This window comes from Tachypleus tridentatus, chromosome 10 (assembly GCF_004210375.1).
Source record: "Tachypleus tridentatus isolate NWPU-2018 chromosome 10, ASM421037v1, whole genome shotgun sequence".
Classification (NCBI taxonomy): domain Eukaryota; kingdom Metazoa; phylum Arthropoda; class Merostomata; order Xiphosura; family Limulidae; genus Tachypleus; species Tachypleus tridentatus.
Window position 1 is genome coordinate 10587102 of NC_134834.1, and position 27489 is coordinate 10614590.

At 34.7% G+C, this 27489-nt stretch overlaps 1 protein-coding gene across 1 annotated transcript in view; it reads right to left on the reverse strand.

The window, feature by feature from the left end:
* Nucleotides 1-27222, reverse strand: part of LOC143228738 (cell adhesion molecule Dscam1-like) — a 191848-nt gene extending 164626 nt beyond the window's left edge. Inside the window, 1 exon segment of the mRNA XM_076460032.1 lies at nt 26929-27222. Coding sequence (XP_076316147.1) covers nt 26929-26992 — 64 coding nt within the window. The 5' untranslated portion in view covers nt 26993-27222.
* Between the last annotated feature and the right edge of the window lie 267 nt (nt 27223-27489).

Genomic DNA, 27489 nt, shown 5'->3' on the forward strand with positions numbered 1-27489 from the left:
TGTTCAATTATCACTCACCTAAAGAAACAGGAGAATGAAGTGGTGTTCTTGATGTTCCGTAAAATAAAAAAAAAATGGTATACTGGATATGGATTTGATTGGGTAGTTTAAAGGGGCGCTGGGAAACTGTCGTCCTAGTACGCTTGATTTTTTGTTCGTTTGTTTTATGAATCACACGCAAAGCTATACGAGAGGTACCTGCGCCAGCCATCCCTAATTTAGAATTGTAAGACTAGAAGGAAGGCAGCTAGTCATCACCGACCATCGCCAACTCTTGGGCTACTCTTCTACCAATGAATAGGGGGACTGACCGTATAATTATAACGCCTCCATGGCTGAAATGACGAGTATGTTTGGTGTGACAGGGATTCGAACCTGGGACCCACAGATTGCGAGTCAAACTCCCTAGTCACCAGGCCATGCCGTTACCACGTTAGATTGATTATGGAAAGCATGCAGGGAGAAGTGTTATACGTTTGACACCACCTTTTGCAAAAAAAAAAAACTACACAGCATAGCTACTGTCAAGGCAGTCACATAGAATATGGCCTGCAACGAAATGAACATACATAGTTTCTAAACAATGAACATAAAAATATGAGGATAGACGAGCGATACTAACTGGTTTACTAAAAACCAACTGTTTTAAAAAGCAAACATGTAGTTTTTCAAAGATGAATGTTTTCATCGCTTTGTTAAAAATGTTATAAAACGTCTAACTGGAATCTTGTGCTCTACTTTCATTATCTTAAGCCTAACAGTAACATGTAGCACTATTTATTCTAGGACTAGTTTCTAATTCTTTGTTTACACTTCTTTAAATACCAGTTTTACTCTACTTTATCTAAAATTATTTAAACACAAGCTTATATCACTTTGTATTACCACCTTTAAACACCAGTCTTATGTAAGTGTCTGTGATAATAATACTACTTTACATGACCGGAAACTTACGTTTGATTGTTGTTTAGGTTAATCGTAAACATCCTGTCGAAGTTTTTAAACCTAACTTTGCACAGAAATAGTGTGAAATGGTAACAAGACAATACACTGAAATGGGTAGGCTACAATGGCGCTAAAAAAAATGGTAGTTGTAACAATAAGTAATGGAAACATATTGTGACCTAAACTTTTGTCATTCCGGAATAAATGGCACCATGTTTAATTACATCTTATTATTGTTTTTTACTTTACATTAGTATTATTACCACTCTTAACAGTGTCTTATTTTAAAAGTGGATATAAATTTAACTTTATGTAACTTATATGCATTACTTTATGATTAACATTGGCATTATGAAACTTATTATCATACAGTTAGGCCTAATACTCTGCCTACTTTACGTCTAAAATCTACTGCTCAACAATATATATAAATTCCTTTAGGCCTAACCTTAATGTTAAATAAACTGCTTACATTCAATTAGGCCTAGCAATTACCTACTTCCCTTAAAGTCTAATATTTGATGCTCAAAAGTACATCTCAGTTCCTTTAGGCCTAACCTTCACACCAATTAGCATACTTACATTCTATTAGGCCAAACATTTCTCTTAAGCAGTCTTCCTTTTTCTTAACCCTAAAATTTATTTTTAAATGGTATATCCGCATTCCTCTGTGCTGTATGTAACACCATAACACCACATATATATAACACTCTTTTCGGATATTATTCTCCATCATTCTTAACAAGGATGATATAATCTAATAACTCAGTAAATGATGTCCTCCTAATGAATCGGCAAGATTACAACGTTAGACATCAGGTATCGATACCAAAGATGTGCTAGGCACACATAGCCATGTGTTTAACTTTGCGCTTAACAAAAACAAACGAGCAAAAAACTTTATCAGTTGCAGTTCTCTCCTGGCGACAATTCGGAATTTTAAGTTAAACACACTTCGTTTTGTAGTAACGTAAGGAAAATAAAGTTACGAGCAAATTAAAGCGACTGCAACCGCATTCCATTACGGAAAATAAAAAAAACACTTATCCATTTAATCACGCATTCGTTCATCTGTTTACTCTAATCCCTTACTTCTAATATAAAACATCTAAGGTAAATTAAAACAAAAAAATTAAATACAACAAAACGTTACATTTCACGTGCAAAAATAAAGGTTTGTTTCGAATTTGGTGCAAAGCTACTCGAGGTCTATCTGCGCTACTGTCCCTAATTTAGCAGTGTAAGACTAGAGGGAAGGCAGCTAGTCATCGCCACACACCGCCAACTCTTAGGCTACTCTTTTACCAACGAATATTGCGATTGACCTTAAGATTATAACGCCCCCTCGGCTGAAAGGGCGAGTTTGTTTGGTGTGACAGAATTCGAACCCGCGCACCTCGGATTAAAAGTCAAACGCCTTAAGCCACCTGGCCATGCCTGGCCTAACAAAAATAAAGGAAGACAGGTCACTGATTAATGTGGTGGTTGTTTTTAGTTTCACTCTAATAATAACTGTGGTTGTTTTTAGTTTCACTCTAATAATAACTGTGATGGTTGTTTTTAGTTTCACTCTAATAATAACTGTGATGGTTGTTTTTAGTTTCACTCTAATAATAACTGTGGTTGTTTTTAGTTTCACTCTAATAATAACTGTGATGGTTGTTTTAGTTTCACTCTAATAATAACTGTGGTTGTTTTTAGTTTCACTCTAATAATAACTGTGGTTGTTTTTAGTTTCACTCTAATAATAACTGTGGTTGTTTTTAGTTTCACTCTAATAATAACTGTGGTTGTTTTTAGTTTCACTCTAATAATAACTGTGATGGTTGTTTTTAGTTTCACTCTAATAATAACTGTGGTTGTTTTTAGTTTCACTCTAATAATAACTGTGATGGTTGTTTTTAGTTTCACTCTAATAATAACTGTGGTTGTTTTTAGTTTCACTCTAATAATAACTGTGGTTGTTTTTAGTTTCACTCTAATAATAACTGTGGTGTTTTTAGTTTCACTCTAATAATAACTGTAATGGTTGTTTTTAGTTTCACTCTAATAATAACTGTAATGGTTGTTTTTAGTTTCACTCTAATAATAACTGTAATGGTTGTTTTTAGTTTCACTCTAATAATAACTGTGGTTGTTTTTAGTTTCACTCTAATAATAACTGTAATAGTTGTTTTTAGTTTCACTCTAATAATAACTGTAATAGTTGTTTTTAGTTTCACTCTAATAATAACTGTGGTTGTTTTTAGTTTCACTCTAATAATAACTGTGATGGTTGTTTTTAGTTTCACTCTAATAATAACTGTGGTTGTTTTAGTTTCACTCTAATAATAACCATCATAGTTTCACTATAATTATAAATGTAATGGATGTTTCTAGTTTCGTTGTAATATACATGTAACAGTTTCTAGTTTCGTTGTAATATACATGTAACAATTTCTAGTTTCATATAATAATGACTTTAATGGTTGTTTCTAGTTTCGTTGTAATAATAATTGTAGCTGTTATAAAACATACCCATAAACTCCTTCTCAGAATATGATAAAGTACATGCACACTATCACGTGTGTATATATATATATATAATATATATAATCGACATATACACTTCATACTGGGTTATATCACATATAATCTATAGATAGATTGATATATAGAAATACTTTTACATATCAAGAAGACATACACCACTTTTGTTAGTTCAAAATATACAGATATATATTAAAGCAAATATATCAATAATATTAATAGTATGATTAATACTAATTAATAATCTCTGTAAAAATCTCTTGCCAGCAAGTTATGCACCCTGGATAATTTATTTAGACAAAGTTGTAGTTGTTTACTTAGTTATTAATAGTTCCATCCTGTTTATATACGTTTACTTTAAGTTTAATATCTATATAAGCAAAGACACAGTTCGCTATTTATATCAAATGTGGAATGAACAAATCAATATTTTCTGTTAAGAACGAATTGCATGCTATTCTGCTATTAATACAAACACAGCAGAACTGGATGTTAGAGCTGCATACCTTTAAGGAAATTAACAGAACAGTTAAATCTAATATCAAATTCCACGTGTAGATAGAAATAAAAATGGACGACGTAACTCAATGCAAAACACATTTTGTAACTGTATAAATACATTCCTTGCTTTATAAAAACTTTCGTCAGAGCAACAGAACGTCTGTGAAACATTCGTAATTCATGGCGTCTTAACAAATGAATTTTTTTTATTCATCTCGTGAAGAAATGTGAAAAATATTCGTAAAATGTGGGTTAATCCGTTATAAATAAACACTACGGTATCTTTTGAATCGACATGGATTTAAAAACTCAAGAAAAGCGAAATGTAAATTCGTTCGGATGAGAGTCTGAATACGTTCTATTAAAAACTAACAGTTTTAAACGGACTTCCGTTAAAATTGTTTAAGCCAAAGTATCAATATACATTCTTTTAAAAACTAACACTATTTTAAACAGACTGCTGTTGAACTTATTTAAGTCAAAGTGATAATATATTCTATTCAAAACTAATACTGTATTCAGTATATATCCGCTGAAACTGTTCGCCTCAGAGTTTGAATACATTCTATTAAAAATTAACACTATCGCTCAAATCAGAGTTTGAATAGTGGAAATCAGAGTTTAAATAGTGGAAATCAGAGTTTGAATAGTGGAAATCAGAGTTTGAATAGTGGAAATCAGAGTTTGAATAGTGGAAATCAGAGTTTAAATAGTGGAAAGCAGAATTCGAATAGTGGAAAGCAGAGTTCGAATAGTGGAAATCAGAGTTCGAATAGTGGAAATCAGAGTTCGAATAGTGGAAATCAGAGTTTGAGTAGTGGAAATCAGAGTTCGAATAGCGGAAATCAGAGTTCGAATAGTGTAAATCAGAGCTCGAATAGTGTAAATCAGAACTCGAATAGCGGAAATCAGAGTTCGAATAGTGTAAATCAGAGTTCGAATAGTGGAAACCAGAGTTTGAGTAATGGAAATCATAGTTTGAATAGTGGAAATCAGAGTTTAAATAGTGGAAATCAGAGTTTAAATAGTGGAAATCAGAGTTTGAATAGTGGAAATCAGAGTTTAAATAGTGGAAATCAAAGTTTGAATAGTGGAAATCAGAGTTTAAAATTATCAGAATTTTCCTAACACTTGTTAATTTCCTTCAGATTATTATCGTAAGAAGATAAATATTTTATTAAGTGCTGCAGTTTTGGGATAACTTATGGAATTTGTATCACCAGATTAGTGACTTCTTTTAGTTCGTGCGGTATTTTTAAGTTTTAGATAGAAAATCATTTGAAGTCTTAAAACTTTTAGATCTAGTACATTTTTATTCGCTTACGTATCGCGCCATCTATATTAAAAGCTGGGATTTGTATTTACGCCAGCCGTTTAATATCTGTCTACGTGTGCGTTCCTTCCTTAAGCAATTCGACTGGGGAGAAACTGCTCTTAAATCTCGATTAACTTGCTTGATCTCCTCGTTCGAAGAGAGGTCAAGTTGACCTGGTCTCGTTTCTTTTCATTTCGCGTTCACTTCGCTCGTTTCTGCCGATCTCCGGCATACTTCGAGCCGAGAAAGTTAGAGATAGAAAATTCGAGTAAGAACATAACGACCCGCTAAAGTCGTGGCCGAATGCCGTTTATAGCTGTTCACCGTGATACATGAGGAATTTAAAGCCGAATTTCTTCTCATAAGACCACTGTCAATTGAACGTAGATTCTGGCTTGCAGAGGCTGTCACATGCGTCATTGGAAACCCCCCTTAAATCATCGTGTGTAGTATACATCCCCACAGCCTCGTGCCGGGTTACATTATCTTTTCTATGTCGCAGTTATGTTTATGTGGATACTTTGAAGTATAGAGAGGCATCTAGAATTAGAACATTTAAAACTGACATAAAATCTTGCTTAGTTTACTCTAGAACGTTCTGGAACTTTGCTTGAGAAATAATAATAATAAAACACGCGTTGTTTTCAAGTGTTTTCTTTCTTGCTAGAGATGTCTTTGTAGGACTAAGATAATACGAAACAGTTATACTGTCTTGTAAAAAATGACGGAGTAAAACCTGCGTAGTCGACTAAAGCTGGATATTTCAAAGACAAATCAAATAAACGTTTAGAGCTCTTATTCAAATTTATGAAAAATGTGAAATGAAGAAGGAAGTACAACTTTGAATCAGTCGAACTAAGTTCTCACACACAGTTTCCTAGTGACAACGAACCACACACACGAACCGATATCACAAAACGGTGTTTCTGTAATCTTTGTTACTTGCTAACTTTAGAGAGGAAAAAAGACCCATAGCCTGATATACAACAGATATTATGTGACACTAATTAGTTTTACGGCTTTGTATGTTACAACAGATTATGTGATACTAATTAGTTTTACGGGTTTGTATGTTACAACAGATATTATGTGATACTAATTAGTTTTACGGGTTTGTGTGTTACAACAGATATTATGTGATACTAATTAGTTTTATGGGTTTGTGTGTTACAACGGATATTATGTGATACTAATTAGTTTTATGGGTTTGTGTGTTACAACAGATATTATGTGATACTAATTAGTTTTATGGGTTTGTGTGCTACAACAGATATTATGTGATACTGATTAGTTTTATGGGTTAGTGTGCTACAACAGATATTATGTGATAGTAATTAGTTTTGTGGGTTTGTATGTTACAAAATATATCATATGATATGATTAGTTTTATGGATTTGTATGCTGCAACAGATATTTTATGATATGATAAGTTTTTTGGTTTGTATGTTACAACAGCTATTATCTGATACTAATTAGTATTATGGGTTTGTGTGCTACAACAGATATTATATGATACTTATTAGTTTTATGGGTTTGTGTGCTACAACAGATATTATGTGATACTAATTAGTTTTATGGATTTGTGTGCTACAACAGATATTATGTGATACTGATTAGTTTTATGGGTTAGTGTGCTACAACAGATATTATGTGATAGTAATTAGTTTTGTGGATTTGTATGTTACAAAATATATTATATGATATGATTAGTTTTATGGATTTGTATGCTGCAACAGATATTAAAATGATACTAATTAGTTTTATGGGTTTGTGTGCTACAACAGATATAAGATATGATTAGTTTTATGGGTTTGTATGCTGCAACAGATATAAGATATGATTAGTTTTATGGGTTTGTGTGCTACAACAGATATAAGATATGATTAGTTTTATGGGTTTGTGTGCTACAACAGATATATGATACTGATTAGTTTTATGGGTTTATATGTTACAACACATATTAAATCAGTGTTTAGATTTATGTGTTCCAATGCTTCAAAACTCAACGGAAGGTACTCAACAAATCCTTAAGTGAAAAAATCACTCATTTCCTAGATTAAAAATCAAAAATATATCGAACATTATCGGTAAACATAAAAATTAAATACACGAGTTTTGTTAACATTCACTTATGACTCATCTGTTATTCAAAGGCATAAGTTATCTTACAGATAGATTTAAAAATGTGTTAAATATATGTGGGACCCATGCAGATCGCTACAGGTAATTCTAGGGTCAAAAAGTAAAGTCATATATATTTTTAAGATTTTGCTCGTTGAAACAGCGGTAAGTCTACGGACTTCCAACGCTAAAATCCGGGTTCGATTTTCTGCCGAAGACATAGAAGATGGCCCAATATGACTTTGCTTTAGAAAACCAGTAAGTTTTGTTCTACTCTTGATTTTCTGACGTGTAAAAACCAACTGAAAGAGGGTTACCTCTTAAAGAGAAAACGTTTGACCCAACCTTATAAAACAAGCATATGATTTTAGCCACCACAGGATACACAAGTTCAGGACTGTCCGGTTTGCTCTGAACTTCGCGCAAAGCTACGTGAGGGCTGCCTGCGCCTAACGTCCCTAATAATATTTCAGTGATAAACTAGAAGGAAGATAGTTAGTCAATACCACCTCCTCTTATACCAACGTATAGTGGGAGTGACTGTGACTTTATGACGCCCCAACGGCTGAAACGTATGAGACAGTAATGTCGGGTAACGGGAATTTGACCTCTTCAACCACCAGACCATTCAGGGTTGCTTGCACGTTTTATACGTTTTAATATTTGTAACACTGTTACAAAAATTTACTATTGACCACGTAACACTGTTACAAAAATTTACTACTAACCACGTAACACCGTTATAAAAATTTACTATGGATCATGTAACACTTATAAAAATCTACTATTGACCACGTAACAGCGTTATAAAAATTACTATTGACTACGTAACACCGTTATAAAAATTCACTATTGACCACGTAACACCGTTATAAGAATTTACTACTGATCATGAAACACTGTTATAAAAAAATTAATAAAGATCATTTGGCATTCTTGTAAAAAGTATATTATTAATCTACTAACATTCTTGTAAAAATTTACAATACATCTCGTTGGATACAAGAACCTACCATCGATCGCATTACAGTGTTATGAGACTTTACTGTCGACCACGTGGTATTGTTATAAACTTTCACCATAAGTCTCGCAGCATAATGAAGCCTCACCTTCGATTACATAACAATGTCATAACATACCAACTATCGACTGCTGAAAGGCAAAACGCAATCGGGTTATGTTGTTATAAAACTTACCATCGAACGCGTTGCAATGTTCTGAATACATCATGTGATTCCATGACACCTAAAAACCTACCACAGAAATAAAAATAAGTTCTCTCAACGTAAACGTTTTCAATTGAAACTGTTAATGTAAGTGGCGTTAACAGAGCAGATACATTAAATTAACACTCAAATGTGTATTTACACCTTTTGGTTAGACACAATTAATTCAACACATGTAGTATGTTCTAACACCCTACGGTTAAATGCAGACTTGACAAGGAATCTGAGAAATTCAGAAAAATTTGTATCTCAACATAAAATATTGTTTCCTAGCGGAGATATTACTTCTTATTTATCACGTATTTCTAATATGCGTTAACTACGCCGTTTCACACTAAATAAAACTTGTATATCCGCTTGTGCAAAGAGTACCTAAAAGACTTTCGTCACCAACCTAGAACCTTCACTTAGTTTTTCCTATAAACTGCTCAAATATCAAAACATTTATTTACCTATATGAAGTTCTGCTGAACTAAAAAACACTGACCTTTTATGACCTCTGATGGTTAGGGAACTAAACTCGTAATCTTTGGATCGCAAGTCCAAATCTCTTTACCGAACATGCTCGCCCTTTAAGCCATGTGGGTGTTATAACATGACGTCATTGATGAAAGAGTATCGTAAGAATTGGCTGTTATACTCAGGGCGGCTAGCGCAAATAGCCCTCGAGCAGCTGCTCGCGCCAAATTCAACAAACAGAATATCATTACGATCTTTATGGTTAGGCCTAGAATATGGCAGAGTTTCGTGTATCGTCTGTTTGTTTGTTTTTTGAATTTCGCGCAAAGCTTTTTTGTTTCTTTGGAATTTCGCACAAAGCTACTCGAGGGCTATCTGTGCTAGCCGTCCCTAATTTAGCAGTGTAAGACTAGAGGGAAGGCAGCTAGTCATCACGACCCACCGCCAACTCTTGGGCTACTCTTCTACCAACGAAAAGTGGGATTGACCGTCACATTATAACGCACCCACGGCTGGGAGGGCGAGTATGTTTGGTGCGACGGGAATTCAAACCCGCGACCATCAGATTACAAGTCAAACGTCTTAACCCATCTGGCCATGCCGGACTTCGTGTATCGTCTGTTTTTTGTTTAATATTAACATTGAATTTAATTATTTCAGATTAGATCCTGATTCTAACTCAGGGACACATCCAAAAACGTTTTCCGGCCTTTTTCAAAGCTGCGATTAATCCAAGTAGAGAGATGAAAATTCGCTTCGAGTTTTTTTTTTTTTTTCATTTGCTCCTTCAACGCGACAGGAGGCGGCTGTCAGAGTTCAAATTATTTGAAGTTTTCTATTCCGCAACTATTATAGATACTCCGAATCTTATGACAAGCTGTCAGCACCAGCTGTTGCAATAATAAAACCTCCCAGTCGCTCCAGTCCTTTCAATATTTGTAATGATATGAGCCACAGTAGTGTGCCTTCCAAACTTTCTCTGTAAGGAAATCGCATAAACTAATACAGTAGAGCTGTTCCTTTCTGTTCCTGTTGTGTGACGTGTAGACTTAACAATCATTTTATCTTAAGAAAATTTTCCCGTTTTTTTTTAATCTCTGAAATCTCAATGATTCATTTAAAGTGTTTCTAATTTGAATAAACTGTCCTTGTTTTCTATCTCTCTTCTTTCCAGTCCTCTACTGGAACAGCGGAAAGTTTTCGGATTTACAACGCTAAGATCATGGGTTCGATTCGCCTTGGTGGACACAGCAGATGTGGCTTTGTTATAAGAACACACACACACACTCTTCTCTCCAAAATAACTTTCTGTCTTCGGCTGAAAACTAATTCGGAAACTGCAAAACCTTTTAAAGTACCTTTCAAGATAAAATATCTAACCGAAGATCACGATAAAATATCTAACCGAAGATCACGATAAAATATCTAACTGAAGATGAAGTTAAAATATCTAACCGAAGATCAAGATAAAATATCTAACCGAAGATCAAGATAAAATATCTAACCGAAGATGAAGATAAAATATCTAACCGAAGATGAAGATAAAATATCTAACCGAAGATCAAGATAAAATATCTAACCGAAGATCTAATGATTAGTGCAAGAAGGACAAATAATAAAAACTAAATCGGTGAATTACCAGAATGTCTTGTAACTTCTCGAAATGAAGTCAAGACGGTCGCTCGCCTTTAAAATAAACATCATAAAACTCTTCGAAAACGAAGGCTCAAAGTGTAATAAAAACAGATATCAACGTTCAGATATATTGATCATTTCTTGATGGTAATAGTATATATCACGGATATTGTATTTACTGAGATATCTTTTCTGTAGAACATAGGACATTAGTAATACCGCGTGGATGTTACTCTAGGATGTCAATAATAATGCGGGACCTGGTAATTTGGGCACTCAACTAAAAATCTGCAAGTCGAGGGCTCACATCCCGTCACGAAACATGCTCACCGTTTTAGGCGTGGTATTACAATATGACGGTCAATCCTGTTTTCGTTCATAATTAGCAATCCAGTAATTGGTGGTGATGGCAAGCTGCCTTTTATACACTTTATATATTCAAAAGCCCCCCCCCCCCAGTGGCTCAGCGGTATGTCTGCGGACTTAAACGCTAAAATCCGGGTTTCGATACCCGTGGTGGGCAGAGCACAGATAGCCCATTGTGTAGCTCTGTGCTTAATTCAAAACAACAACAACAATATATTCAAAATTAGGAATAGCCAGCGTAGACAGCTCTTGAGAGGCCCATACAAACAAACTTGTGTTGCGTTTCTAATCCGAAGAATTCATGTTCGAGTATCTTCATCACGTTGTCTTAACAAAAGTTCTTCTTTTGAACTGCAAGAAAGAGTTACTGACCCCACAAGTGTAACCATAAATATTCCGAACGTAATGTTCAATTCAACGTATTTATCCCCACAAGTGTAACCATAAATATTCCGAACGTAATGTTCAACTCAACGTATTTATCTAATATTTTAAAATTATTTTTGTCTCGAAAGCAATGAGATAACGACATCTGACACTTTCACTCAAATAAATAATACACAGACTACGTGTGGACTTCTGGAGAGCTATCAGCTCAATTGTACAAGTAAAAGAGAGCTGTGTTAAACATTCGATTCAATTCTACAACTTTAAAGCCCGATCTGTAACTCCTGGGGTCTCCCAGTAGCGGAGCTGTATGTCCGCGGACTTACACCGCTACAAACCGGGTTTCGATACCCGTGGTGGGCAGAGCACAGATAGTCCATTGTGTAGCTTTGTGCTCAATAACAGACAAACAGACCTAGGACTAATCCTGTTTTAATATTGTGTATCCTTGTTTTTTATAATTGCTAAGCCTAGTATTTAAATATGATGATGTACATTAGTTGTCTATATTTTGTAGGTGCACATGCTTAGTTTTGGCTCTAAACAACTACTTAGAACAATAACATACTGGTTAACTGTGTCTTCCAGTGGTACAACGGTATGTCTGCGGACGTATACTGCCAGAAACTAAATTTCGATACCCCTGGTGGGCAGAGCACAGATAGTCCATTGTGTAGCTTTGTGCATAATAACAAAACAAAAAACAGATTAATGGTATTAGGAATAATATAATGTAAACCAAGATCATTTGTTTGTTCTTGTTTTCAGCCAGTGTTTCTTAAAGTATGGTCCGATTAGATTCTCCAGGTGTTCAGCGGGCTGGTCGAAAATGCAACTCACAGATCTGTGACGTCACGACCGAAGTCATAAGATATAATAGGTCCGGAAAAAACAGTTGGTTGAGGCACTCGAATAGTGATCTGAGGGTCGCGGGTTCGAATCCCCGTCGCACCAAACATGCTTGCCCTTTCAGCCGTGGAAGCGTTATAACGTGGCGGTCAATCCCATTATTCGTTGGTAAAAGAGTAGCCCAATAGTTGGCAGTGGGTTGTGATGACTAGCTGCCCTCCCTCTAGTCTTACACTGCTAAATTGGGGACTCAGATTACGAGTCGCACGCCTTAACACGCTTCGCCATGCCGGGCCCCTCTTGAATTGAGTTAAACTGTTCAATGACGACAAATAGGCCGGACATATGTTGACTTAGGCCTGGCATGGCCAAGCGCGTAAGGCGAGCGACTCGTAGTCCGAGGGTCGCGGGTTCGCGCCCGCGTCGCGCTAAACATGCTCGCCGTCCCAGCCGTGGGGGTGTATATGTGACGGTCAATCCCACTATTCGTTGGTAAAAGAGTAGCCCAAGAGTTGGCGGTGGGTGGTGATGACTAGCTGCCTTCCCTCTAGTCTTACACTGCTAAATTAGGGACGGCTAGCACAGATAGCCCTCGAGTAGCTTTGTGCGAAATTCCAAAAACAAACAATATGTTGACTTGTTGAAATAGTCCTGAGGTAAACCTACTCATGCGCAGTGACAACTCGAAACAAAGTAAATGGGAAAACAAAAATAGTTCAAGTGAAACATAGTCACCAAAAGGAGGGAAAGTTTAAAAAAGGGAACATTTGCTTTATTGGTTTTAACATTTACGTTCGTCTGATTTTAGTCTATGAGTCTTTCTTATTGATTCAGGTCAATCTACTCGCCAGAAAGCAAACACGATTTGACAAGTAACCGGGCTCTTTTATGAAACGACATTAGGATAACAAGGTCGAGTCAATACGTTTATCTATCAAAATCTCTCTCTCGGCTCACAAACACGTAGATAGAGCTAAAAAGGCCGTCACGTGTAATATCGGAACTGTAACATTGTTGCAAAGCTTTAAGTATTACATCAATAATTTTCGTAATAATATAGGAAAATCAGTGGTTGCCTGGTTACCTGTCGGTTGGAGTTTACCGTGAAATATTCTTGTTGTGTTGTGGTGGTCAACTTTATTACGTCACAGCAGGATCTAGAAAGCACATGTCACGTAAAGGAATCTATATAACGATATTTTCTTACTTTGGCCACACTGACAGATGTTATCAGATGCTTTTACAGCGTTGGTTAAACGTGCTCAAACAGGAACCATGTTGTTCTCGACCTTTATATGAGTTTTTTTTTTTTTTTAAGGAGAAACTTCAAATCTAGACCAAGAACTGTGGGTGTGTTTCTTATTAGTTTTTGGTTTTTTTGGGCTAAAGACATCCTAAATATCTACAATTTTCACGGTACCCTTAACGTTCTATATAGAGCATAGTTCACAGTGACGTCGCCAGGGAATGGATTAGAGAAATTATGTATGAAACAACAAATATAAGACACGGTACGTATCAAAATATGTGACGTAACAGTTTCTGGGTTTCTTTGTTTCCTAATACTTTGATCAAAATTTTACGTCACGCCAATTGAAAAATACTGGAATAGAAGGAACCAGCGGACTCAGGCCACATTCGAATATTTAACTGTCTACTTATCAAACTGTCTGTGGGTTCGTGACTTTGTTGGACGCAGTATTAATACAACATACGAATCACAAAGAAAAGTATAGTTAAGTTCCAAGTTACTCCCACTGATTAGTGCAAGTGTTTCTTACGTCTCTTGTACAGATAGTAAGTGTTATTATAGGTTAGTGCTAGTATTTCTTACGTCTCTTGTATACAAAGTGAGTAGTATTAGAGGTTAGTGCTAGTATTTCTTACGTCTCTTGTATAGAAAGTGAGTAGTATTATAGGTTAGTGCTAGTATTTCTTACGTTTCTTGTATAGAAAGTGAGTGGTATTATACGTTAGTGCTAGTGTTTCTTACGTCTCTTGTATAGAAAGTGAGTGGTATTATAGGTTAGTGCTAGTGTTTCTTACGTTTCTTGTATAGAAAGTGAGTGGTATTATACGTTAGTGCTAGTATTTCTTACGTCTCTTGTATAGAAAGTGAGTAGTATTATAGGTTAGTGCTAGTATTTCTTACGTTTCTTGTATAGAAAGTGAGTGGTATTATACGTTAGTGCTAGTGTTTCTTACGTCTCTTGTATAGAAAGTGAGTGGTATTATAGGTTAGTGCTAGTGTTTCTTACGTTTCTTGTATAGAAAGTGAGTGGTATTATACGTTAGTGCTAGTGTTTCTTACGTCTCTTATATAGAAAGTGAGTGGTATTATAGGTTAGTGCTAGTGTTTCTTACGTTTCTTGTATAGAAAGTGAGTGGTATTATACGTTAGTGCTAGTGTTTCTTACGTCTCTTGTATAGAAAGTGAGTGGTATTATAGGTTAGTGCTAGTGTTTCTTACGTTTCTTGTATAGAAAGTGAGTGGTATTATACGTTAGTGCTAGTGTTTCTTACGTCTCTTGTATAGAAAGTGAGTGGTATTATAGGTTAGTGCTAGTGTTTCTTACGTTTCTTGTATAGAAAGTGAGTGTTATTATAGGTTAGTGCTAGTGTTTCTTACGTCTCTTGTATAGAAAGTGAGTGGTATTATAGGTTAGTGCTAGTGTTTCTTACGTCTCTTGTATAGAAAGTGAGTGGTATTATAGGTTAGTGCTAGTGTTTCTTACGTCTCTTGTACAGATAGTGAGTGGTATTATAGGTTAGTGCTAGTGTTTCTTACGTTTCTTGTATAGATAGTAAGTGGAATTATAACTTACTGCTAATGTTTCTTACGTCTCTTGTATAGATAGTAAGTGGCATTATAGGTTAGTGCTAGTGTTTCTTACGTTTCTTGTATAGAACGTGAGTGGTATTATAGGTTAGTGCTAGTGTTTCTTAAGTTTCTTGTATAGAACGTGAGTGGTATTATAGGTTAGTGCTAGTGTTTCTTACGTTTCTTGTATAGAAAGTGAGTGGTATTATAGGTTACTGCTAGTGTTTCTTACGTCTCTTGTATAGATAGTAAGTGGAATTATAACTTACTGCTAATGTTTCTTACGTCTCTTGTATAGATAGTAAGTGGCATTATAGGTTAGTGCTAGTGTTTCTTACGTTTCTTGTATAGAACGTGAGTGGTATTATAGGTTAGTGCTAGTGTTTCTTAAGTTTCTTGTATAGAACGTCAGTGGTATTATAGGTTAGTGCTAGTGTTTCTTACGTCTCTTGTATAGAAAGTAACTGGTATTATAGGTTAGTGCTAGTGTTTCTTACGTCTCTTGTTTAGAAAGTGAGTGTTATTATAGGTTAGTGCTAGTGTTTCTTACGTCTCTTGTATAGAAAGTGAGTGGTATTATAGGTTAGTGCTAGTGTTTCTTACGTCTCTTGTATAGAAAGTAAGTGGTATTATAGGTTAGTGCTAGTGTTTCTTACGTTTCTTGTATAGAACGTGAGTGGTATTATAGGTTAGTGCTAGTGTTTCTTAAGTTTCTTGTATAGAACGTCAGTGGTATTATAGGTTAGTGCTAGTGTTTCTTACGTCTCTTGTATAGAAAGTAAGTGGTATTATAGGTTAGTGCTAGTGTTTCTTACGTCTCTTGTACAGAAAGTGAGTGTTATTATAGGTTAGTGCTAGTGTTTCTTACGTCTCTTGTATAGAAAGTGAGTGGTATTATAGGTTAGTGCTAGTGTTTCTTACGTCTCTTGTATAGAAAGTGAGTGTTATTATAGGTTAGTGCTAGTGTTTCTTACGTCTCTTGTATAGAAAGTGAGTGGTATTATAGGTTAGTGCTAGTGTTTCTTACGTCTCTTGTATAGAAAGTGAGTGGTATTATAGGTTAGTGCTAGTGTTTCTTACGTTTCTTGTATAGAAAGTGAGTGGTATTATACGTTAGTGCTAGTATTTCTTACGTCTCTTGTACAGATAGTAAGTGTTATTATAGGTTAGTGCTAGTGTTTCTTACGTCTCTTGTATAGAAAGTGAGTGTTATTATAGGTTAGTGCTAGTGTTTCTTACGTCTCTTGTATAGAAAGTGAGTGGTATTATAGGTTAGTGCTAGTGTTTCTTACGTCTCTTGTATAGAAAGTGAGTGTTATTATAGGTTAGTGCTAGTGTTTCTTACGTCTCTTGTATAGAAAGTGAGTGTTATTATAGGTTACTGCTAGTGTTTCTTACGTCTCTTGTATAGAAAGTGAGTGGTATTATAGGTTAGTGCTAGTGTTTCTTACGTTTCTTGTATAGAAAGTGAGTGGTATTATACGTTAGTGCTAGTATTTCTTACGTCTCTTGTACAGATAGTAAGTGTTATTATAGGTTAGTGCTAGTATTTCTTACGTCTCTTGTATAGAAAGTGGTGTTATTATAGGTTACTGCTAGTGTTTCTTACGTCTCTTGTATAGATAGTAAGTGGTATTATAGGTTAGTGCTAGTATTTCTTACGTCTCTTGTATAGAAAGTGAGTGTTATTATAGGTTAGTGCTAGTGTTTCTTACGTCTCTTGTATAGAAAGTGAGTGTTATTATAGGTTACTGCTAGTGTTTCTTACGTCTCTTGTATAGAAAGTGAGTGGTATTATAGGTTAGTGCTAGTGTTTCTTACGTTTCTTGTATAGATAGTAAGTGGTATTATAGGTTAGTGCTAGTATTTCTTACGTCTCTTGTATAGAAAGTGAGTGTTATTATAGGTTAGTGCTAGTGTTTCTTACGTCTCTTGTATAGAAAGTGAGTGGTATTATAGGTTAGTGCTAGTGTTTCTTACGTTTCTTGTATAGAAAGTGAGTGGTATTATAGGTTACTGCTAGTGTTTCTTACGTTTCTTGTATAGAAAGTGAGTGGTATTATAGGTTAGTGCTAGTGTTTCTTACGTCTCTTGTATAGAAAGTGAGTGTTATTATACGTTAGTGCTAGTGTTTCTTACGTCTCTTGTATAGAAAGTGAGTGGTATTATAGGTTAGTGCTAGTGTTTCTTACGTTTCTTGTATAGAAAGTGAGTGGTATTATAGGTTACTGCTAGTGTTTCTTACGTCTCTTGTATAGATAGTAAGTGGAATTATAACTTACTGCTAATGTTTCTTACGTCTCTTGTATAGAAAGTAAGTGGCATTATAGGTTAGTGCTAGTGTTTCTTACGTTTCTTGTATAGAACGTGAGTGGTATTATAGGTTAGTGCTAGTGTTTCTTAAGTTTCTTGTATAGAACGTCAGTGGTATTATAGGTTAGTGCTAGTGTTTCTTACGTCTCTTGTATAGAAAGTAAGTGGTATTATAGGTTAGTGCTAGTGTTTCTTACGTCTCTTGTATAGAAAGTAAGTGGTATTATAGGTTAGTGCTAGTGTTTCTTACGTCTCTTGTATAGATAGTAAGTGGCATTATAGGTTAGTGCTAGTGTTTCTTACGTTTCTTGTATAGAACGTGAGTGGTATTATAGGTTAGTGCTAGTGTTTCTTACGTCTCTTGTATAGATAGTAAGTGGCATTATAGGTTAGTGCTTGTGTTTCTTACGTCTCTTGTAGAGAAAGTAAATGGTATTATAGGTTAGTGCTAGTGTTTCTTACGTCTCTTGTATAGAAAGTCAGTGGTATTATAGGTTAGTGCTTGTGTTTCTTACGTCTCTTTTTTTCAAGTGAGTGGTATTATAGGTTAGTGCTAGAGTTTCTTACGTCTCTTGTATAGAAAGTGAGTGGTATTATAGGTTAGTGCTAGTGTTTCTTACGTCTCTTGTATAGAAAGTGAGTGGTGTTATAGGTTAGTGCTAGTGTTTCTTACGTCTCTTTTTTTCAAGTGAGTGGTATTATAGGTTAGTGCTAGTGTTTCTTACGTCTCTTGTAGAGAAAGTGAGTGGTATTATAGGTTAGTGCTAGTGTTTCTTACGTCTCTTGTATAGAAAGTGAGTGGTATTATAGGTTAGTGCTGGTTTTTCTTACGTCTCTTGTATAGAAAGTGGTGTTATTGGTTAATGCTGATGCTTTATATGCAGTGCTGGCTACTCTCCATAAGATCCATGGTTTGAGTCCCACGATCCATACTTCCAGTGTCAGTAAATCATAGTTCTCAAAAAGAGTATTTGTGTAGGCGGCGAGTGATCTGACTGATTTCCAACTCTCTGTACTCAGCACTTTAAATTTACGGACGGCTACGTGTGAACTTGAGATTGCTGGTCTGGTCTTATAATATATGTTTCACATAAGGCAGTATCTCTCAGGATGCGAATTGCGACAGATCTCCAGGTGGTCTAAAGGCTTCAAAATGCAAGTTACTGATTAGTTTGTTGCTGTACCATACGAAAGTGGGCGGGATGGACTTCGAAGTCGTCTACAGACACAAAAGTTTAAGAACCATCGAGATATGTTTTAAGTTTCTTTCTGGGTTTCATATCATATTTGTTTTTGTATAACATTCTAAAATAAATTCGTTTATTGGGTTTCCACCTCTTTTATTCAGCAAAGATCAAAGCCAGGCTTATTTCTAGCTGAGATGCATCGTTCAGGTATTGTGTTGTAATTAAAGAAATAAAGAACTCTTCGAAATGTATGTTGAATTAAACTCAAGGAAGGCTTGCTTATTTCACAATTTTTGTATAACTCCACACGTAAAGAAACGTGTGTGTAGCTATTTATATTTTAATACCATAGTAAAGGTAGCTTGTTGACATCACCCACAGCTAACTCTCTGGACACTCCTTTCTGACAGACCACTGCGAGTCAACGAAAGTCACTCTTATACCGTTATTCGTAACCTCAACGCACGGAATGCGTTTTTGCGGTAAGTTGCCATGGACGGACAACAAACCTCTAGATTTACTGTTGGAGTACGCTACCATTAGACCATCTGTTTCCAGTTGAATTGGTTTGTTGTGAATTTCGCGAAAAGCTACACGAGGGCTATCTGCGCTAGCCGTCCCTAATTTAGCAGTGAAAGACTAGAGGGAAAGCAACTAGTTACCACCACCCACCGCCAACTCTTGGGCTACTCTTTTACCAACGAATAGTGATATTGACCGTCGCACTATAACGCCCCCACGGCTGAAAGGGAGAGCATGTTTGGTGTGACAAGGATTCGAACCCTCGACCCTCAGATTACGAGTCGAATGCCTTAACCACCTTAACAAAAATAACATGTGAAGGATAGTTTTTGTTGAGTCGGGATTAAAAAGTACGCATTCCGCATGAGTTTTATAAAATCTAAAAATATTTTTTATTAACATAATTATGTTTTTCTTTGTTTATACTGACTTTTCGTTAGAAGAATAAATTAACTAGTAGCGCAACTGAAATACGAAACACAGAGGAAGTCTATAAAGTGATGTAAATATATATTGTAACTTAACCCTAACCAGCCAACCAAAGATTTCTTATATCTCGTTTCTCTTGAGTTCGTCGTGAAAGTCTGTAATCAAAAAACTTAGGCAGTGGTTCTATTCTTTCAAAGCTTGTGCCTTATCTTTCTTTACCTGTGACTGAACCAACGTTCTTCTTTGAAACTGTGAAGGAAGACGGCCGACTGAAGATGTCAAATAAACTAGAAAGATGGACACTCTCGGCCTTCCTCAAAGACGCACTAACTCTCTTACCGCTTCACTGCGTAATGAATACCGCGTTCAGACGAGCGGAGTCGCGCTCTGTTGTTAGCTGCCGACCTGATACCTTTTGTTATTGTTTGAAACATTGTCAAGGCTACCACACGAACACTAGATCATGACCACGAGATCGAAAATCGATATTGAATTAAGACTATTGTTAACACTACAGAATATACAGAAAACTAAGTCGAAATATTTATGTTTAACTTTGTTTGTAATACCGACCTAAAATTCCATATTCAATACTTTATTTTTAACTCAACAGATACTAACTAGAAAGTTTATATCCAATACTTTATTTTTAACTCAATAGATACTAACTAGAAAGTTTATATTCAATACTTTATTTTTAACTCAATAGATACTAACTAGAAAGTTTATATTCAATACTTTATTTTTAACTCAATAGATACTAACTAGAAAGTTTATATTCAATACTTTATTTTTAACTCAACAGATACTAACTAGAAAGTTTATATTCAATACTTTATTTTTAACTCAACAGATACTAACTAGAAAGTTTATATCCAATACTTTATTTTTAACTCAATAGATACTAACTAGAAAGTTTATATCCAATACTTTATTTTTTAACTCAATAGATACTAACTAGAAAGTTTATATCCAATACTTTATTTTTAACTCAATAGATACTAACTAGAAAGTTTATATTCAATACTTTATTTTTAACTCAATAGATACTAACTAGAAAGTTTATATCCAATACTTTATTTTTAACTCAATAGATACTAACTAGAAAGTTTATATCCAATACTTTATTTTTAACTCAATAGATACTAACTAGAAAGTTTATATCCAATACTTTATTTTTAACTCAATAGATACTAACTAGAAAGTTTATATCCAATACTTTATTTTAAACTCAATAGATACTAACTAGAAAGTTTATATCCAATACTTTATTTTTAACTCAATAGATACTAGAAAGTTTATATTCAATAGTTTATTTTTAACTCAATAGATACTGACTAGAAAGTTTATATCCAATACTTTATTTTTAACTCAATAGATACTTACTAGAAAGTTTATATTCAATAGTTTATTTTTAACTCAATAGATACTGACTAGAAAGTTTATATCCAATACTTTATTTTTAACTCAATAGATACTTACTAGAAAGTTTATGTTCAATACTTTATTTTATCTATAGTTACTAAAAATACGGAAATTCATCATTTTTATTTATATTTTTGTAGAACCTGTAGTGAAGTATCTATGTATCAAATGTTACGTAAATTGGCTAAAATACAAAAGTTATGCTTTTTGTGAACTCTGACTACATAAAATAGACTCAAAATTGGTAGGTCCAATTTTTGTGCATGTCAAGATGTCGGTCGCATGAAAAGTTATAGTGTAACCAAGTTGTTTGAACTCTGAACCCACGAAGTACGTAAAGAGGCGTACATACAAAAAAAACAAAAAAACACGAGAAAAGACCTTATTAGGCCTAACGAGTTTCAAGTCAATCCGCCGAGAAATGAAGGTACGGCGGTCGATTGAAAAGCGTTTGGAAGAATAAAAAAACAAAAACAATATGTCTTTCTGCAAAGAAATGAATAGAGAAGAATTTTACAAAACGAAAATTTCTGGTGATAGGAAATAAATAAAAAACTAAAGAAAATACATACAAATTCCATACAAGAGAAACAGACAATTAGTGACTCCTGCCCGGTGGCACAGTGGTAAGTCTGCTAACTTATAACAGTAGAAACCGAGTTTCTATACCCCTGGTGGACAAATCACAGACAACCCACTGTGTTCCTTTGTGCTTTGTTAATCTGAAGATGACCTAGGAAGGTCGAAACGTTGTTCTCTGCTTATCAATAAAAGTGTTAATACCCATACCAGCCATTCTGAGATATAAGAAAGAAGGTCCTCATAAAATGTTAAGCACTGTTCCTTGTTAATTTAGAAAGTTAACAAAGATTTCTGACAGACTATTGTTTGTATTTAAGCACAAAGCTACGCAATGGGTTATTTGTGCTCTGCCCAAAACGAGTATCTAAGCCCGGATTCTAGCGTTGTAAGTCCGTAGACATTCCGCTGTTCCACGAGAGAGCGAAACTATTCAAGTCAGGGAAAAGTTCCCTAGAAGTATGACTTTTTTGCACAGCGTTCGAGTCGTGCAGTGACGAGCACACATGTCACTCTAAGATTCACCATTACCAAAATCTCTTTCGGAACGATTTGCTAACCGGAAGACAGTTTAAGCATTTCTTGAAGGGGTGTGGAAGTTGAAAAGAAAATACCCTAACCCTCTTCTGTTTTTCACAAAATATTCACGAATACCCCAAGTACCCTATTATTTGAATGTTTGTTTTACACTTTGCATTTCACAACAGGTTATGCTTACACTTTGGGTTTGGTTTGGTTTTTGAATTTCGCGCAAAGCTACTCTCTAGGGCTATCTGCGCTAGCCGTCCCTAATTTAGCAGTGTAAGACTAGAGTGAAGGCAGCTAGTCATCACCACCCACCGCCAACTCTTGGGCTACTCTTTTACCAATGAATAGTGAGATTCACTCTCACATTATAATGCCCCTACGGCTGAAAGAGCGAGCATGTTTGGTGTGACGGGGATTTGAACGCGTGACCCCCGGATTACGAGTCGAGTGCCTTAACCACCTGGCCGTGGCGGTCCTACATTTTGGGAGAGGAGATAACGTAAGAAAGTAGACAATCCCAACAAACAAACTTCTGGTCGCTTCTAAAAGTAATGAACAAATACAATAATTTGGTTCCGATATTAAATCCGTTATTGTTTCTTTTAACAAAACATCGTTAGTATTATTATTAAGTGTAAACGTACAAAATGGACTACCGCTGACATGTTCATTACAAGGAGGGAACCCCGAGTTTTTATATTATAAAATTTCTGTTTTGCTTTACTGACACCAGAGGGCCTTCGTGTCGTTTTTCTAGAGACAAAACAGTTTCATATTTGTTGTTTAAATTTGGGCTGCACGTTCGACTTCAAATATTTCCGTAAGCAGTAACACTACGTTGAAGAGAGTCGCTTGAAATTGTTTCCTTGTTTCTCGAATTTGCAATCAAAGCCCTCAAGAGCTATCTGTGCCCTAATACCCCGAGTTTTTTAAATGAGAGGAAATGAAGCGCCCAGCGAACTGTTGGGCTACGCTTATATGGTCGAATAACGGATTTGTCCGTCGCTCTGTTAAAACACCAACGGCTACAAGCAAGACGAGAACCAATCTCTCCTTCAATTTACTGTCTAATGCAGCCTACCGCTATTCACGCGCAGCTAAATAAAATATGTGAACTAAATACATTTTGTAAATTTAATAACGTGTTGTTGTTTTTTTATGCAACGTGAAAGAAAAAGCGTCGGTCTTGAGTTTCGACGTTTACATCTATCATTCACGTAATGAGCCCATACCAATATCTGATTATAGTTTCATTTCTAGTTATGCACGATATGTCAGCTGTGTTTTGTAATTACGCAACACTGACTCTGGATTTCGGAGATAATCAGCTGGATTCGAATCCCTGCGACACCAAAATATATTTTCCGCCATTAAAACTATGAATACATTTTGAGAATGAGATTTGAACCATTGGTACAGATGGTGTATTACAGGTTGTCTTCCCTTTGTTCAATAATCACACATTAGGGTCGGAAGCAGCTAGCCCTAATAGCTTTGCTATAAATACAAATATTAATATTGTGTTCTCAGTAAGCGTTAGTGTTTTATTCAAGTGACGTGTTCGTGTCGCTGTTTTAGGCTTAATAATTTATGTAACTGTACAGTGTTCATTTAATCCAAACAGATTTTATGTGTTACCAACTGTTGTTTACGTCAGGTCAGTTCCGTCCAATCAGTGATATCATAACAAACTTTCCTTATTCACTGTGTAGAGCAATTCGCTATAAGGTCGTTAAACACGCAAAGAACAGGCGTCTAAACTTTAGAGAAATGTTTAAAGTAGACTCGTCATGTAGTAGACGTTATGATTCAGTGAACAATGATTAACAACACTGTGTAAATGTGGTAATGAAAACATGATGAATTAACAATACTGTGTAAATGTGGTAATGAAAACATGATGAATTAACAATACTGTGTAAATGTGGTAATGAAAAGACATGATGAATTAACAACACTGTGTAAATGTGGTAATGAAAACATGATGAATTAACAATACTGTGTAAATCTGGTAATGAAAAACCATGATGAATTAACAATACTGTGTGAATGTGGTAATGAAAAGACATGATGAATTAACAACACTGTGTGAATGTGGTAATGAAAAACCATGATGAATTAACAACACTCTGTAAATGTGGTAATGAAAAACCATGATGAATTAACAATATTGTGTGAATGTGGTAATAAAAACATGATGAATTAACAATACTGTGTAAATGTGGTAATGAAAACATGATGAATTAATAACACTGTGTAAATGTGGTAATGAAAACATGATGAATTAACAACACTGTGTAAATGTGGTAATGAAAACATGATGAATTAACAATACTGTGTAAATGTGGTAATGAAAACATGATGAATTAACAACACTGTGTAAATGTGGTGATGAAAACATGATGAATTAACAACACTGTGCAAATGTGGTAATGAAAACATGGTGAATTAACAACACTGTGTAAATGTGGTGATGAAAACATGATGAATTAACAACACTGTGTAAATGTGGTAATGAAAACATGATGAATTAACAACACTGTGTAAATGTGGTAATGAAAACATGATAAATTAACAATAGTGTGTAAATGTGGTAATGAAAACATGATGAATTAACAATACTGTGTGAATGTGGTAATGAAAACATGATGAATTAACAATACTGTGTAAATGTGGTAATGAAAAGACATGATGAATTAACAATACTTTGTAAATGTGGTAATGAAAAGACATGATGAATTAACAATACTTTGTAAATGTGGTAATGAAAACATGATGAATTAACAATACTGTGTAAATGTGGTAATGAAAAACCATGATGAATTAACAACACTGTGTAAATGTGGTAATGAAAACATGATGAATTAACAATACTGTGTGAATGTGGTAATGAAAACATGATGAATTAACAATACTGTGTAAATGTGGTAATGAAAAGACATGATGAATTAACAATACTGTGTAAATGTGGTAATGAAAACATGATGAATTAACAATACTGTGTAAATGTGGTAATGAAAACATGATGAATTAACAATACTGTGTAAATGTGGTAATGAAAACATGATGAATTAACAATACTGTGTAAATGTGGTAATGAAAAGACATGATGAATTAACAATACTGTGTAAATGTGGTAATGAAAACATGATGAATTAACAATACTGTGTAAATGTGGTAATGAAAAGACATGATGAATTAACAATACTGTGTAAATGTGGTAATGAAAAGACATGATGAATTAACAATACTGTGTAAATGTGGTAATGAAAACATGATGAATTAACAATACTGTGTAAATGTGGTAATGAAAAGACATGATGAATTATTAACACTGTGTAAATGTGGTAATGAAAAGACATGATGAATTAATAACACTGTGTAAATGTGGTAATGAAAACATGATGAATTAACAATACTGTGTAAATGTGGTAATGAAAACATGATGAATTAACAATACCGTGTGAATGTGGTAATGAAAACATGATGAATTAACAATACTGTGTAAATGTGGTAATGAAAAGACATGATGAATTAACAATACTGTGTAAATGTGGTAATGAAAACATGATGAATTAATAACACTGTGTACATGTGGTAATGAAAACATGATGAATTAATAACACTGTGTAAATGTGGTAATGAAAAGACATGATGAATTAATAACACTGTGTACATGTGGTAATGAAAACATGATGAATTAATAACACTGTGTAAATGTGGTAATGAAAAGACATGATGAATTAACAACACTGTGTACATGTGGTAATGAAAACATGATGAATTAATAACACTGTGTAAATGTGGTAATGAAAAGACATGATGAATTAACAATACTGTGTGAATGTGGTAATGAAAACATGATGAATTAACAATACTGTGTAAATGTGGTAATGAAAAACCATGATGAATTAACAACACTGTGTAAATGTGGTAATGAAAACATGATGAATTAACAACACTGTGTGAATGTGGTAATGAAAAGACATGATGAATTAACAATACTGTGTAAATGTGGTAATGAAAAGACATGATGAATTAACAATACTGTGTGAATGTGGTAATGAAAACATGATGAATTAACAATACTGTGTAAATGTGGTAATGAAAACATGATGAATTAACAATACTGTGTAAATGTGGTAATGAAAACATGATGAATTAACAATACTGTGTGAATGTGGTAATGAAAACATGATGAATTAACAATACTGTGTAAATGTGGTAATGAAAAGACATGATGAATTAACAATACTGTGTAAATGTGGTAATGAAAACATGATGAATTAATAACACTGTGTACATGTGGTAATGAAAACATGATGAATTAATAACACTGTGTAAATGTGGTAATGAAAAGACATGATGAATTAATAACACTGTGTACATGTGGTAATGAAAACATGATGAATTAATAACACTGTGTAAATGTGGTAATGAAAAGACATGATGAATTAACAACACTGTGTACATGTGGTAATGAAAACATGATGAATTAATAACACTGTGTAAATGTGGTAATGAAAAACATGATGAATTAACAATACTGTGTAAATGTGGTAATGAAAACATGATGAATTAACAACACTGTGTACATGTGGTAATGAAAAACATGGTGAATTAATAACTGTGTGTAGGTATAGTAATAATGAAGACGTACCAAGTTAATATCTATTGATATCTTGATGTGTTATATCTTGCTATTACGTTACACATTTTAATACCTTTGTAAGTGTTTCTATGTGCATACATATTTGTTTACATAAGTAGTCCTTTCTGTAAGACACTAACCTCTGATACTAGGCGCCATGACTCCCACGAGGGTAATCAAAACTTGCCATGTGACGGGTTTCATGTTCAAGTCAACAAAGAAAAGCGGGTTCCCTGTCAAACTGTTAAGGACAGAAATACGTCACGGGTACGTCGTAGCTGTCCAATAGTGGCCTTGTCGTCTTCGAATTATCAATTTTGTTCCGTGACGGACAAAATCACGAAGTTAATTTCTAACGTTACCGCCAGGTTTTCGCTCCCGTGTAGCAAGGAATACTTGAGGAAAGTGAATTTTACTCGCCTCGTGCGTTTTTCGAAACTCGGAGACTGGTGATTACAGACTCAGGATTTACAGGGGGCGCTGTAGTTAATGCATTTTTGCATCGGGTAACGCGAAGTTTGCGCGCGTCGTTTTGGTACTATTCTTCGTTTTTTTATTGCTTATCCAGGAAAGGAAAAATGTTTACTCAGATATCACGGTTACGCTAATAAAAGAGTAGATAATGAAATCTCTAATGAAAGTGGTGCTACAGTGAAAACGTATTCCTGTTTCGGCGGGGAAACGTCAATATGGACTCATTA